Source organism: Thunnus maccoyii, chromosome 5 (assembly GCF_910596095.1).
Source record: "Thunnus maccoyii chromosome 5, fThuMac1.1, whole genome shotgun sequence".
In the NCBI taxonomy this organism is placed as follows: Eukaryota; Metazoa; Chordata; class Actinopteri; order Scombriformes; family Scombridae; genus Thunnus; species Thunnus maccoyii.
Window position 1 is genome coordinate 7,636,334 of NC_056537.1, and position 14,810 is coordinate 7,651,143.

The following is a 14,810-nucleotide window of genomic DNA, read 5'->3' on the forward strand; positions in this document are numbered from 1 at the left end:
CTTTATGGCACTTACTCATGTTGTTCTCTCCTGACTAGATCATTGCTTGTGTTGTATCAACTCTCAGATGTACTTTGCTTTGGATAAAAGCAACATAACCATATATACCCAATCCATCTTTGTAGATGTCCCGTTGGCTGATATGTGTCTGGATTGTTGTCTTTTAGATTTTTTTTAAACTTTTTGATTCATACCTAACCTACTTTAAATGTTGTTTGTAATGTGTTTTATGATGACCCTGATGAAGGCCACAACTCGAAATGCATTGGTCTAAAAATAAAGCTGTTTTATATACTAAAACTGTTGCAGGAGTTTTGACCCCTTTTGACTTCTTCCCCTGTGTTGTATCAACTCTCAGATGCAATTTACTTTGGATAAAAGCATCTGCTCAATGAAATTGTAGGAGACATCTTGTGTTCAGCAGTTAAATTTCTAAGATGAAATATATTTACATATTCATAGATTCTGAAATTTTTAATGAGGGAAGAAGGAGTAGATGCCATTTTAAGGATTTTGATGACATAATTTGAACTTTCTTTCAAAAAATCATATTAGACACACATTATTTTTCCAAGCAGAGTATTTTTGTATGTCATAATACATGTCTGGTGGGGATCTTGACTCAATTTATCAGCCTGCTGTACCCCAGCATTAAAATCTCTAAGACGTTATTTTGGCGCCACCTCGTGGTAAAAGTCATCAGTTGCAGCTTCGGCTCACTTCCGTTCGGCAAATTTGTATTCCTAGGATGGCGAAGTCAAGACCCGCCCTACTCTACCTCTGATTGGCTAGTACTTCTTGCCTTCGCTGGTTGGATTGGTTAGGTTTAGGCATGAGGAGTGCGATTGGTTAGGGTTAGGGTAAGAATAGCAAGGTAAGCCAATCAGAGGCAGAGTAGGGCGGGTCATGACTTCGCCATCCTAGGAAAAAAAATATCGCCTTCCGTTCCTCCAATCAACAAGGAAGTTCAACCGATGGATGAGAAGCAACCAGCTCCCGTCTCCGCCGCTTTCTCATCGTGAACCTGTCACATATTTTGTAGTTTTTTCCCCCTGTTTACCTGTCGGCATGGCGATGTCAACATTTCAGAAGGTGACCCTCGCGACGTGTCTCGTGCTGTGCGTCGCGCTGCTGCTCCCCAAAATGCTGCTCTCCCGCGGGAGGAAGGATGCTGAGCGGCCGGAGGGTGCGTCACCTTTCACGGGTTTTCTTTATCGTTCACATGGCTTCAGCTCGGTGTTTGCTGGCCTTTCAGATAGACGGTTGAAGTTTTTGATTTATAAACTAAAGAAGGTTGTGATATAATGTTTATTTTTATGTGTTTGAAGCCAAAATGCGCACTGTGCATCAGCGTCCTTGCAGTTACATTCTCCTCCCTGAAGAGGGCGCTAAAACACTCCATTAGTCTAAATTGGTCACTTTTATCAATATAAATGGGATGAATGAAATAGTTATTATGTATAAATTTATTATGATCATATGCATTTTATAAGATACATAATTTTATCAAAGTTTTAAGGTGCCTTTTTTAAATATCTGGTCAGGCACAACCGATGAAAACTAGTGTTTTAGGCAAACTGGCTCACTTACAGTTTCTTTTTTTTCTGTTTGATCAATGAGCACTGTCTTTGAAAAATAAAGAAATAAGATAAAATACAAACAATTCAGTTTGTATTTTATCTTATCTTTTATCATTATTATTTTTTTTTTAGCTGTGTTTCATTATTTTTTTCTCTTTTTGTTGCTATCTTTAAGATTCAAAATTTATTTATTATCATTTTCTAACACAAGGTTGTATAACGAAATGTACTTTGTGGTCCCTTTATGCTACTCACAAAAACAGAAATTATATAAATGGATTAATAAATAATAAGTCATAGAAATAAAAGTTTTTTATATTTGAGTGCGGAGGATGAATTGAGGGGTCCGATCTGTAGTCTGGTGGCACAACAACAGCAGCAGATTGAACAGGCTGTAGTTGGGGTGGATGTTGTCTTTTAGTATCCTTTGGGCTCTTTACAGGCACCTCACCTCACTGATATCACTAATGCTCTGTAGATGGGTACCAATGACGTTCTGGGTGGTTTTAATCACCCGCTGCAGAACCTTCCAGTCTTGGGCCGTGCACATCTCATATCAGTCTGTGATTTTTCCAGTCAGGATGTTTTCTATTGCTCTTCTGTAAAAGTTAACAAGAACTCAGGATGGGAACTTTGCCTTCTTAAGTTTCCTTAAGTGTGGTATTTTTTCCTAATGCTGTTATCTCAAGATCATGAGTTAATAATTTCATTATCTTGAGAAAATGAGCTTTGCTATCTCAAGATAACGAGATAATCACCCCATTATCATAAGAGAACAAAAAGTTGTTTCCTCTTATTACTTCTATTGTTTATCAGAGATCAGGAGTGCAATGAGAGCATGTAAAGATGGCGTCTTAGTTTAATCTGAAAGTGTCAGATCTAGGAGTACCTATAATGACGCCTGTGTCACAGCTAAGTGGCAGGTTGATTAACACTTGGTCATAATATGATGGGATGATTCATGTAGAAGTACCAAACAATACCTTTCAAGCATTTTCATTTTATTAGACTTCATGAGAGGAAGGAAAGTGTGGTGGAGAGAGAATAAGAACCAACAGATGACAGATTTGAACCCGTGACCTGAAGAGCCACCTGAAGGCTTCTTGTACTTGATCTAAATAGTTGAGCTGTCCATTTGAGGGAGACGTGGAGAGGAGAAGACAGGAATGAACCAATGAGCTCCACCCGTGATAAATTATCTAAAGAAATCGGCCCGAGATACCAGCATTAAAAAAATAATTGCAAGCATAAAATACCAAAAAAGCGGGTCAAAGAATTTCCAAAATTTTGACCAGACAACAAAATTATTAGAATTTTTAATGCTTTTTTATTCAGTGTAGGGCTGTGACTAACAATTATTTTCATTATTGTTTAATCTGTTGTTTTTTTTAATCAATTAATAGTTTAGTTTATAAATCACCATAATATAATGAAAAATGTTATGCTGTGTTTCATCTGATCAACAGTCCAAAACCCAAATATAGATATGAGACATATCGATGTACAGTATTGTAGTTTTATAGATTAGAAATAAATGATCAAATTGAGAGGATCTAGCAAGCCAAGTATGAAGTATTTGTTTTTCACACGTTTTCATATGTTCACCCAAAGGTTAGATTTTCTTAATTGTGACCTCTTATCTATTGTTTTCTTAACCGTATCATATTCAGAAGCTTTGTTTTTTATTACCTTACTTGTTAATTATCATGTTTTGGAGTCTGATACATTTTTTTATCCTGTGAAGATGTTGTAAAATTATATTTTTGAGTCAAAACTGTCTGTAATTTATTATTCCTATAAGTTCTCAATAATTTTTCATATGTTTAAAATCCTGGACTTACATTAAGAGAACATTCTTCATATATATTCATATAGTGCTTCTAATTCAGATTGTGTCTTCCTCTTCCTGCACGTCGTCCAGGTCGCTTCCCTCCGATGATGCACCGTCAGGCGGCTCCGGAGGGACGAAGCCAGAGGGCCGCGGCGTCCAGCTTCTCCAGGGCTCACAACCCTGAGGCCATAGCCAGGGCCAAGGGAGCGGGGACGGGGGCAGGAACCGCCGGCAAATCCAACCTGGCGGGACAGATCATCCCTGTGTACGGCTTCGGGATCTTACTCTACATTCTCTACATACTGTTCAAGGTGAAACAGTGATGGATCCATAACAGATACTTACTTAAAATAATAATGATGTTTGGCAGACATGAACTTTTGAGCACAGACACTCCACTGTGGGATCTGTTGTACATTTGTGTGGAGTTTGTGTTTTGAGAGTTTTAACCCTGATATTGTCTTTCTCTTAGATCACGTCTAAGGGGAACAACAAGCCGTCAGAGGGAAGGTTTCCTTCAGTTCGGTCAGAGAACATGAAGAGAAAGATCAGTGAGTATCACTCAGTCACAGTTGACTAGTTACAATAATCCCTTTAGCAACTTTTAGCACTAATTTACATCTAATTTCTTTAACAATACACGCACCGGCGCCTCTTGGAAACACTTTTAGCTCGTTTGAGACGGTTTCTCTTTGGACAAAAGCGTCTGCCAGATGGATGTAATGTGATGTAATTTTCTGAACAGTGCAGCACTGTAGCGATGTACAACCTTTATGAATATCTTAGGTCATTATTATCCAACAAATTCTGTGAAACAACAGTTAGAAAAATAAAAAGAGCCCAAACAAAACTCTGAAAGGCGACGAGATGTGACTGAAAGATCTGAGTGCCAAAGAAATTAACATAAGAAGAGACGAAATAAAACAAAGAATTTTAGATTTTGATGTAATAAAATTGCTAAGTTGTCATTGTAAAAGATAAAGATTATGTGGGTAAAACCTTTTTGAAAAAAAAAATCCACTTTCCTTTTTTCAAAAGGAAGTCATGTGACCCAGATGATCAAAGGAACATTTTCTTTATAATAGATTAAAGCTTCTCTGTAGCTCTTAACTTGCATCTAGTCTCAATAGCTGACAAGCACATTTGTCTTTATGGTGCATTAACCTAATGAGAAATAAATTAATGTTGGTTATTTTCTGGCATATTGATTCCTATAAATCATCAGAAAATGAACGGTGACAAGATGTATACATTTTCCAACGATCGTAGCCTCTTACACTTGTCTTTGTCTGTACTTCGGAGCTAAATCTCTGAACCAAGTGAAACCTTCTTGCACATGTTGGTTTCACTTCTGTTCAAAACAAACTCTTCTCTGCAGTCACAAACAAACTTTAACTTCCTTAAATGTCTTCTTGATTTCCTTGAACTCTTTGCCCTCCAGCTGATTTCGAGCTGGCCCAGCTGCAGGAGAAGCTGAGAGAAACAGAGCTGGTGATGGAGAACATTGTTTCCAGCGCCCACCACAGTCCTGACAGGTGGGTGTGTGCCTTTTTTTATGAAGGAGTCATTTCATCAGTCAGCTTCCTCCCTCTGTTTCCCTGACAGGAATGATTCTATTGAACCCATTTGTTGATTTAATTACAATAATCTCTTCCACACAACACACTCCCACAAATTAAAGTATGAATGCAGAGTTAATTTCCTTTTCTCGTGTTCTTCTGCTATTTGTTCTCCCACTTTCAGACAATGACCTCTTATTAATGCTGCTTGTTTTTAACACTTTCATGTGTCCTTTTATGATTCTAAATCTTCTATTATTAGTTAGTCCTGTGGTGCAATCTATCTAAGTATTTGTTCTTTTGAGAGCTCTATAATCATCTTTGACATCACCCTCACAAATATTTAGCAATTTTGAAAATATGGGTTAAATCTGTAAATCTATGGTAGAATAAAGGAAACACTTTTGAAGACATTTATACGCTCCTTATATTTAAGAATATAATTAGGTGTGTGTAGTTTGCAGTGAGTGTTCAGTTTTGTGTTGGTGCTGCAGGGTGAAGGGCGTGACGGCGGACCAGGAGGAGAGTCTCCTGCAGCAGCTGACGGAAATAACTCGGGTGATGCAGGAGGGCCAGCTGATGGAGGGGATGACTCCGGAGAAGAAGGCCCAGGACAACTGGGAAGGTCAGGCCGGTCTCTTTGGGATATACATTCAGTTTATATGGACAATTGTGCAGCACACGATCTATGACTATGGCAATTTAGAAAGTAGCGCGCTGTTTATCTTGTGTGGTGAGAAAAATGTGTAGATCAGGGGATTCATTATGTAATGTCTCCAACTTTTAAAGCCTCAGACTGGAGTTCACGTCATGATAAGCCTGGCGATTTTTCTCTTTTTTCCTTATTGTCAACAAATCTCATCACAAACCAACAATGAACTCATCCCAATTACAAGTATTGTAAAGCCAAAGCTGATATATCGTATTCCTCCGTGCCGTAGACCTACGTTATAAACCCGTCAGTGACATATTCCTTCATCATGAAGAGTTTGGGCACGTTAGTTTGTTTAGAAATGGCTCCAATGGCTGATAACAGCGATCACGTTTTCAGTCTCCGGAGAGTAGTTCCATGTACAATCAAACAATTGATATTTTTCCACATCTTTTTTAATTTGTTTGAAGTTAGCGTTAGAAAATGAAGTGCTCCGTACCTGGTTGTGGAAATGTCCGGAAAACACGATTATATACGCAACAGAAATTCCACTTTTTCTCTTGAGATCCTGTGTTTTACTGTCAGTGACTGGAGATAATAAAGAATCCAAGTTCTGACCTCAAAGTTACATCAGTACTTATGACCAAGACCGAGCTAACGTTAGCATCTGCCATCGTCCCAAGTCTCTCCCTCTCAGCACGTCTCTGCTGTATTTCCTCTCCTGAACACTGCGGCTCATACGACCACGCTTCTATAAATCAATCACATCCAAACATTTTTTATTGTGCGTCAGACGTATATATTCATACTTGTCGTTATCGATCAGACTCTGACCCAGACATTGTAAATTTGTCAAAGAACTTCTTAAAATGATTTACTGCCTGCTTACCAGCCAGTGTTTCACTGTTAAAACAGCACATAAACACCTTCAAGAGACTTATTTTTTTGTTTGGTTCTGCAGTTGTGAGCAGAATTGTGGTGTTTTCAGTCACTTGTGGTTGATTCTGTCATCTAATAGTAACTTTTTTGATGCATAAAACATCCAAATTCAGCTTAATCATTTTCTCATCGTCAGTGTTTGTTTATTCTTTGTCTTCTAGCTTTTAATTTCCTAATGTAGTGCTTTTCCACAGCTGACTCACTCAAGTATTTCAGTGCACCAGCAAGGAAATTTAGAGATTTGGCTGATTTGGAGAAATGACTTGCAACTACACTAATAAAATAACGTAATTTCCTACAAAAAATAAAGGCGACATGATGTTCTGTGTATAGTTTTAGCTTTCTTAAGCATTTACAAGTTAATTTTGACGATGTACTGACTGAACTGAAACCATCTAAACACCTGGAGCGCACATGATTTGTAGTTAGTGGATCAAATACAAATTTCAATTATAAAATAATACCTGCAATAACTAGAAGTACCCTTGTGTATATCTACAGGTTATTGATTTTAGTGGTATCACAAGTTGAAGTGTGGGAGCTCCAGACTGTAACTGTGTGACTTGCAGATTGCTATAAGACACAGTAGTTCAAGGAAATGCTGCTGAATGAATGATAAGTTTCTCTAATTTTACTCACAGATTATCCAGAGGAGCCTCAGCAGTACTGGGAACATTCCCGCTGCTGCTGTCAGCACGACCAGCAGCACCACAGTCCACAGTCAGAGACGGAGGCTGAGAGGACGGAGGCTGAAGGGGCCGACCTGGTGGAAAACATTCCTGTGGATGTTACAGGTGGAGGAGAAGCTGACGTAGATGAGAGTCTGAGTACAGATGCTGTGACAGAATCTGCTCTTACAGCAGGAAGTGAGGAGGATGCGGGGTCACGGGGCGATTTAAGCGTGAATGAGAGCGAGAACTCGCATGAACGTAAGGAAGGAGGCAGGAAAATCGATCTGGGCGTCCCAGAGGAGGACCTGGCCGGAGTCCTGAAGGAGCTGGAGCTCACGTTGAAGATGACGACCATGATGGAGCAGGAGAAGATCGAGGACCTCACCTCCTCCACCTCGCCGGTGGAGACAGAACCCGCCTGCAGCACCGTCAGACGGAGGAACAAGAGGAGGAGAGCAAAGAAAGACTTAAACTGACTGCTTTGAACCTTGAACCTGGGCCTGGTTTCTGAGGGCAGCTTTTTATAATCCGGTCTGATCAGAATAATTGGACGGTAGCATGAAAGTTGGCGATAGCATGAATTTCTAGCCTTGTTTATCTTTACTTGAAGTATATAAGTGAGAACGTTTGTATGCTGGTTACTGTATATCACTAGATCAGTTTTATCAGTTAGCTTTTAAGGAATAACTTCACTGTACTTTAGAGCTGCAGCCATTAGTTGATTACATGATTAGTTCAGGGGCAAAACAGGGGAATAATTTATTTTCACCATAATTCCATCCAATGACAGAATTTATGAGTTTCATACACTTTCTGTAATAAAACATATAAAAGCAAAAATCTTATCAGAGGGGGGACCCTGAGACACAATCTCAACTTCTCTTATCTAATCTTATCTTATCTTAAGGGTCCTTGATGTGAAAAAGTTTGAGAACCGTTGGATCAGTCGATCGACAGACAATTAATTACCAACTATTTTGGTAATCAAATAATCGTTTCAGTCATTTTTTTTCAAGAAAAAGATGTCAAAGTTCTTTTTTTTTAGTCTTTTATGTTAGTAAACTGAATATCTTTGGACTGTTGGTTGGAACAAAAGAAGATGTTTGAGTATGTCATGTTAGGCTTTGGGAAACAGTGATTGATTCATTTTTCACCATTTTCTGACATTTTGTAGACCAAACAATTCCTTGACAGTGTAATCGATAATGAAAATAATCATTAGTCATGGTCATAAAAGAAGTGACACTCAAGATATTACTTGGAGGAATTTTTAAAATTATCGCTCAATCTTAAATATTAAATCACGTCAGTCTCCAAAAGGCAGAAATTCATATTGTTTTTAATCTAATTTCTATTAATAAGGTTCTGCCTCCACATGTGATGTAAAATAATTAGATGACAATAGTTGACAACCAGTACTTTGTTAATCATCAAGAGTTAATTATCATACTTGTGAAAGCTTTTTTCTCAGGAAGCATCAGTTCAGAGATGAGAGTAACATTTTTAAACGAGCAGAAAAGACCGAATCAGAAAACTTTGAAACATGTGCCGTTTGTTCTACAAATGATTTAAAATACACCAGAAAAAAAAGTGCTCAAACTTGAACAAGTTTTGCTGTGGAAAATTTGATGTGGATGGAGATTTTGCCTTTATATTTTGGCTTTATATTTATATGTCATGAACGCAGACGCACCATATTTAAAACACGGGGACGGTTGTGCCTTGTGTGTAATAAGAACGTGACTAATAGATCGCCGTCAGTTTTTAAACTTTCTGTGGTCTTCATCTCAAAGTTGCATATGAAATAATGTTTTAGTACATTTAAATTAGGCCCCTTGTATGTTCATTTAACACCCTTAATGTAAAGAGAAGCACTAAATTGATGAAAAAAAGGGACAAGACCTGTTGGACACACGTTGTCTCCTCTGTTCTAGATAAAGTGTAAAGTGGAGAAATGTCATCTTCTGCACTAACAAACCTTTCGATTTTCAACAGACCTGCTGTTTGAACTTCTATTTAAATGTTGTTACTTTTATATAATTTCTTCACTGTTCAGAAAAGCACATCAATATGTCTATTGATCATTAAAATAAATACTATAACTGTCCTTAACTTTCCATTTCCCTCAATGCTTCTAGTTTTCTTATCCTCTAACATCTCACAGTATATAGTAGCACAATTATATTGTAAAGATGCTGTGACTTGAATTAAAAGTAATTAAATTGAAATTAAGAACAAAGAGCTTAATTCAAAAAAAGAGTTTATTACTTGTATAATGGTACACTTTACTCATACAAAAGCAACATCACAATGATTGATGTTAGCAGAGAATATTTTGGATTAACAGTTTAGCAAGTGGCACATCACAACAACATCTTTCCCCTCTAAAAATTGCTCTGTTTGAGTTGCAATAAGTGTCAAGTTGGTCTGGGTTTGTGCCCGCCCCCCCCATGATAACAGGAGGTATATCATCGGTTGGCCGGCTGAGTGATGGGGCTTCCTCAGTGCTCCATTGGCTCGTCAGGTGCCTCTCCAGTGGCGGGTTCATCTGCAGGCTGAGCGACCTGAGATACAGAAATGTTCTTCAGCACACAAAGTTCAGGGTCGACGACTAAAATTAATATTCAATACAACAGAAATGCGTAGTGTTGTATAGGTGCATCCTTTCATGCACATGCAAACATGAACTTAAACAAAAATCACATCTTGTTTTTTGTTTTAAATGTTTCTTTATCTTTGTCCAATTAAAAAAATGTTTCTTTAAATATTTGCCTCGACTCCGAAATGGGGAAATAATAATATAATAACCAGCAGCGTTCAGAAGATACAGAGTTCTGTTGCAGGCTGATTCAACAACATGACTGAAAAGTTAAATCATTTGTTATCTCAAATGAAAAAAGTATGAGTCTGGACTGAATTATATAAATACCTTTCTCTGTGGCCTCTCCTCCAGTCCCTCCAGGAATGGAGCAACATCATCATCGTCATAAATGGTGAACTCCATGTCCTTCCCCACGATGCCGATGGAAACATTCTGAAAGATTTAAACATTTCTCTCTGAAATTAACCGTATATTATTACATTTAAAAAAAAAAAAAAAAGACTGCGACTGTGCTCTGGTATTTGTGTCACATCTCTTTGTTGAGTGCACAGATACAGGTTTTTTTTTTAAATCTATGTCTCATGTAAGACACAGATGAAAACTAAGATAATATCTGTGTAATGAGATTTGTGTAGAGTCACATCTGTACCTTGGTAGTGAGGTCCTGCTCCGTGGGGAGGGTTTCTCTGAGAGCACGGAGGCCATGCTGGACCAGCTCATTCAGGTTACCTGAGAACAAAAATCATATTTTCTTAATGCATGTCTTTCCACTTATTGATTAGCAAGCGAGGGAGTGTCCAGTACTCTGACTTTCACAAGAACTGATGGGGTGATGACAAAAATATTTAAGTCCAAAGCTGTCATCATCTCACAAATAAAGACACTGTAATTGAACAAAAATGAACTAAAATCCTGACTCATCAAGATGCAACTTTCATAACATCATTCATGTTCAGTTGCAAACTTTGCTACTACGGAGCTCTTAGTTACAACTGGTTTCCTCTGAATATGAGGCTTTTAATCTTACAGTCGGCAAACTTGTCCATGCATCTCTCCAGGTAGGTGCGTGCAGACTGGGAACGCGCTCCGATGGACATGGCTTTGCAGTCAAAATAGTTGGCTGACGGGCAGGTCTGGAAGATGTGAGGTCCCATATCCTGGTTTAACACAAAACAAATAAATAAATAAGAGGTACCATCACATTTTTATGTTCCAGTCCAAATCAAGATAACATTTATTCTTTCACAAGGGCCTCAAGAGATAATCCTATCAATGTAAAAATAAAGCAAGGTATTTAACAAACAACAGGAGTAAGAAAACTTACATCATAGCCAGCAATGAGGAGTCCAACGCCGTAGGGCCTCCTTCCATACCTCTGTGTTGGGATTTGGGTTTCTGAGGGTTCAGTCAAGGATCACTGCAGCCATGCTTACTTGTTTTACTTTCCAGTGACGGTCTAACATCTGCTCAGTTATTTAGTTTCTAGCTAATATGACAGTGGGCAGTAAATTTAACGTTTCAAATATCCACAACTGGCTTGTTTTCCAACCAAATGCAGGTTAGAGCAGACGAAAGTACAGGTTATCACTAAAGTATACCAGCATTATGAGTTATCCATTAGTAATTTCTCATATTGGTAATATAATAACAAAAATAACATGACATTTTTAGTCCAGAGCATAAAGCTAACAGTTGTGAGGATACTGCTGCCGACAAGAGAGACGAGACGTGACGTTGGGAGGGGCCTGTCGAAAACGAATCTTGAGTCCAAGCACTCCTGACGCATGAAGTTACTGTCGGAGAGAAGATGTTAGTATCATGTTAACTACGTTTCTTTATCCACAGTTTCATCCAGATCACAAAAAGGTATCTGTGACCTACCAGAGCAGTCTGGCATCAGCAGTCAGTCCAGCAATGGAGATACCGATGTGGTTGTCGACATGGAGGATCTTCTTCTGGTGGGCAGCCAGTTCAGACTGGGCTCTCTGCAGACAAAGAGACACAACACTCCTGTGATCTACTGCTCTTCTTCTGAATGTGCTCAGTACTTTGCTATATGCCTTCCCGGAAAATGTGTGTTTTAAAATATTAAAAGGTCATGTTGACACGACATGAATGACATCCAAAAAAGTGTCAAGGCAACACTTAACATTAGGAGGGGCTTTAGTTTATTATTAATGAGAGTTTTAAAAAAACCCCATCTGAATAATGCTTAATAGTGAAGGCAGGTCTGCATGATTTATTCAGCGTGATGGATTTTTTAAAGTAAGATTCTGACGTGCATTTATAGGCATGTAATTGATACAACTACAACATCAGTGAGAATGCATTTTTATGGGACATTTACAAAGATATTTTAGGCAAACTGGTATATTTTCTTAAACTGCTGGTAACATTTTTATACATTTATATAGGTGGAAGTCTGAAAAAAAAACAGGCAAAGTAGCAGCAAAGGAAAAGAACAACTGAGGCAAGATAAAATCATTCTTATCAGACCAGACATTATGTTAATATAATTGTACCTTTAGTGCAACCAGGACTGCTTGGGTTCTGGATTTGAGTCCTACAGTTGCAGACCCCTGCTTCACTGCCTCCATGGCATACTCAATCTGATGGATACGGCCCTGGACAACACATGGACAACTTTGTTAAACACACTGAGCTCTTGCATGTCCTTTATCACATACTTAGAAAGAGAAAAGGCAAAGCAAATGTACCTGTGGGCTCCATACTGTCACATCGTTGTCGTACTGATTGCGAAACTGAAGATAGAAAAAAAAACAAACAAATCATGATTTGAAAGTGAGAAAAGAAACATAATGATACAATACAACAGCTGAGCTTACATAATTGTCTTGCATTGCCGGTAGTTTTCCTCAATGACAGACTATTTCTTACAGACGAGTGCATGAGGCTCTCTACCTGTCGACAGCCTGGACTGTTCTAGTAGGAGGTTTTACATTACTAACATGACTGAATTATTAATAAGACCAGCTTTGTGTACGCCCCCCACTATACGGCATCATGCAATCGACTACGAGCATTATACCAGTGATGGAAGAAGTATTCAAAGCCTTTACTTAAAGCTATACTATGCAGGATTTTCCTAAAAAACAATGTAGAGACTCATACAACAGTAATCCCTCTCAATCATCACTTATGACCCACTAGAAGTGTGTGGCAGTGTATTTATCTGCCTGTATTTTCTTATTATTTTGCTGTGTTTGTGACGCATCTGGGCGTCAACCGCAGTGGGTGTTACAGGCTACATTCGTGTCTCTCGTTCTCTCCCCTCTCTGACTCTGTGTCACGGATGTATAAAGAGCTGCAGGTGTGTGTCTGCTTGATCAAGGGTGGGGCTGAGCTACACACACACACGCAGAGAAGAGGTGATGGTGTACTGGACTGCATTATATTTAAAAGTGTTCCTTATATTTTGCATGTATGTTAATGGAGTGGATAAAATATTTTGAACACCATTCAATACAATGCACCCCAGTACACCACCACCACCTACTACGTCCTCACTAAAAACATAAAGTAGAATTATCACCTTTCTGACAATGTCAACAAAAAGTAAAAATGTATAAGGTGTACCTAATGAAGTGGCTGGTGAGTGTATATACAGTTAGCTAGTTTAGTCCAGCACTTCACAACACAAAGGGTCACCGGATAAATCTGAGGGGTCGTGAGATGATTAATGGGAGAGGAAAGAAGAAAAAACAGTTCTGATGCACAAATCTGTTTATAGTTTTTGGACTTTTTCTCTATTCTTTGATTTTTGGTGAAATATTAAATCATTTGAACATTTATTGAAATGACACCATGTGAGAAGTTTAGACACTATTTGGTGGAGCTGTTAACGACTTATAGACATCTGAAATGTGACCCCGACTACACACTGCTTTATGTAAGACGTCAAAAGCCAAAAAGGTTGGAAACCACTGGTTTCATCTTTAACAATGTGTTGTATTTTAAAATCTTGTTATATTATCCATTGTGTCAAATCTGGAAAGTAACTAAAGCTGTCAAATAAATGTAGTGGAGAAGAAAACTCGATATTTCCCTCTGAAATGTGGACGAATAAAGTAGCATAAAATGGAAACACTCAAGTAAAGTACAATTACCTCAAAATTGTACATAAATACAGTAACGTTACTTGAGTAAATGCACTTAGCTACTTTCCAACACTGCATTATACTAACTGCTAACTAATATTAGCTGGATAAAATGCCGACTGTACTAGTTTGCTGAATCATCAGTGACCGATGACTGATATTAAGCATTTGTTCGCTTTAAAAATTAATAAAATTGTCTGTAGCCAAACGCAAATGAGTTATCTTGGAGGAAAACGAAAGTAAAAGACAGTTGAGCGCAAGCTTATGAGATGCTAACTCAGCCTATGCTAGCTACCTTGCGTTAGCCTGCTAACTATTTAACCACTCAAAAAATTGGTCACAGCGACGCAATCATGCTACGTTATTCAGCTTATATACAGGATACACCGGTTTAATTTTAAACATCATTTAATTTGTTATCTACAAAATATCAGCTGTGAACAGTTTCTTTGGAAAGACATTAAACCGGCATCAATGCTGCTAACGATGTGTTTTGCTTACTCACAGTGTAGCCAAAAGTTAGCTCAGTCACGTTAGCTTCCTCTGAGCAAACTATCCCTGTTTTCTGGGATTCTTAATACATTTTAATATATGAACTTACTGTGTGATATGTTTACTGTGCATACATATTACATAATGTTATATTGATCAAAATACACCAAATTAATTCAGTCTTACCATCTCTGCTTTAGGTGTCGCCGCTCGCTGCCTATGCTGCGCTCCTAACTCGATTTATTTTCCTGGACGCGACGTCAGGGAAAAGAGAAGAGCCCCGATATCAAATCAGTGATCGATTGAATGACATTCGGCAGTTAAATAGAAATGTGCATTATTGTGCAATTCAAAATGTCACTGCGA

General features: G+C 38.2%; 2 protein-coding genes across 2 annotated transcripts; one reads left to right on the forward strand and one right to left on the reverse strand.

The window, feature by feature from the left end:
- Positions 1-958: 958 nt before the first annotated feature.
- Positions 959-8,496, forward strand: ric3b (RIC3 acetylcholine receptor chaperone b). The gene is made up of 6 exons (XM_042411958.1): positions 959-1,186; positions 3,502-3,722; positions 3,884-3,962; positions 4,853-4,946; positions 5,465-5,595; positions 7,203-8,496. The coding sequence occupies exons 1-6, from the start codon at positions 979-981 to the stop codon at positions 7,706-7,708; spliced, it is 1,239 nt and encodes a 412-aa protein (XP_042267892.1). The 5' UTR covers positions 959-978; the 3' UTR covers positions 7,709-8,496.
- Positions 8,497-9,475: 979 nt separating this feature from the next.
- Positions 9,476-14,732, reverse strand: psma1 (proteasome 20S subunit alpha 1). Its single transcript, XM_042411993.1, has 10 exons — positions 14,631-14,732; positions 12,552-12,596; positions 12,357-12,458; positions 11,716-11,819; positions 11,539-11,627; positions 11,159-11,229; positions 10,862-10,991; positions 10,484-10,563; positions 10,162-10,266; positions 9,476-9,796 (listed from the first exon to the last, which is right to left on the reverse strand). The coding sequence occupies exons 1-10, from the start codon at positions 14,631-14,633 to the stop codon at positions 9,734-9,736; spliced, it is 792 nt and encodes a 263-aa protein (XP_042267927.1). The 5' UTR covers positions 14,634-14,732; the 3' UTR covers positions 9,476-9,733.
- Between the last annotated feature and the right edge of the window lie 78 nt (positions 14,733-14,810).

Bases quoted from the DNA above. Each gene is read 5' to 3' on its own strand.
- ric3b (XM_042411958.1), top strand. From the start codon at position 979: ATGAGAAGCAACCAGCTCCCGTCTCCGCCGCTTTCTCATCGTGAACCT. The intron at 1,187-3,501 runs GTGCGTCACCTT...CACGTCGTCCAG, and splicing joins GGATGCTGAGCGGCCGGAGG to GTCGCTTCCCTCCGATGATG. The intron at 3,723-3,883 runs GTGAAACAGTGA...TCTTTCTCTTAG, and splicing joins TTCTCTACATACTGTTCAAG to ATCACGTCTAAGGGGAACAA.
- psma1 (XM_042411993.1), bottom strand. The intron at 11,628-11,715 runs GTAGGTCACAGA...TCTCTCCGACAG, and splicing joins GCTGATGCCAGACTGCTCTG to TAACTTCATGCGTCAGGAGT. The intron at 10,564-10,861 runs GTAAGATTAAAA...TTTTGTTCTCAG, and splicing joins CATGGACAAGTTTGCCGACT to GTAACCTGAATGAGCTGGTC.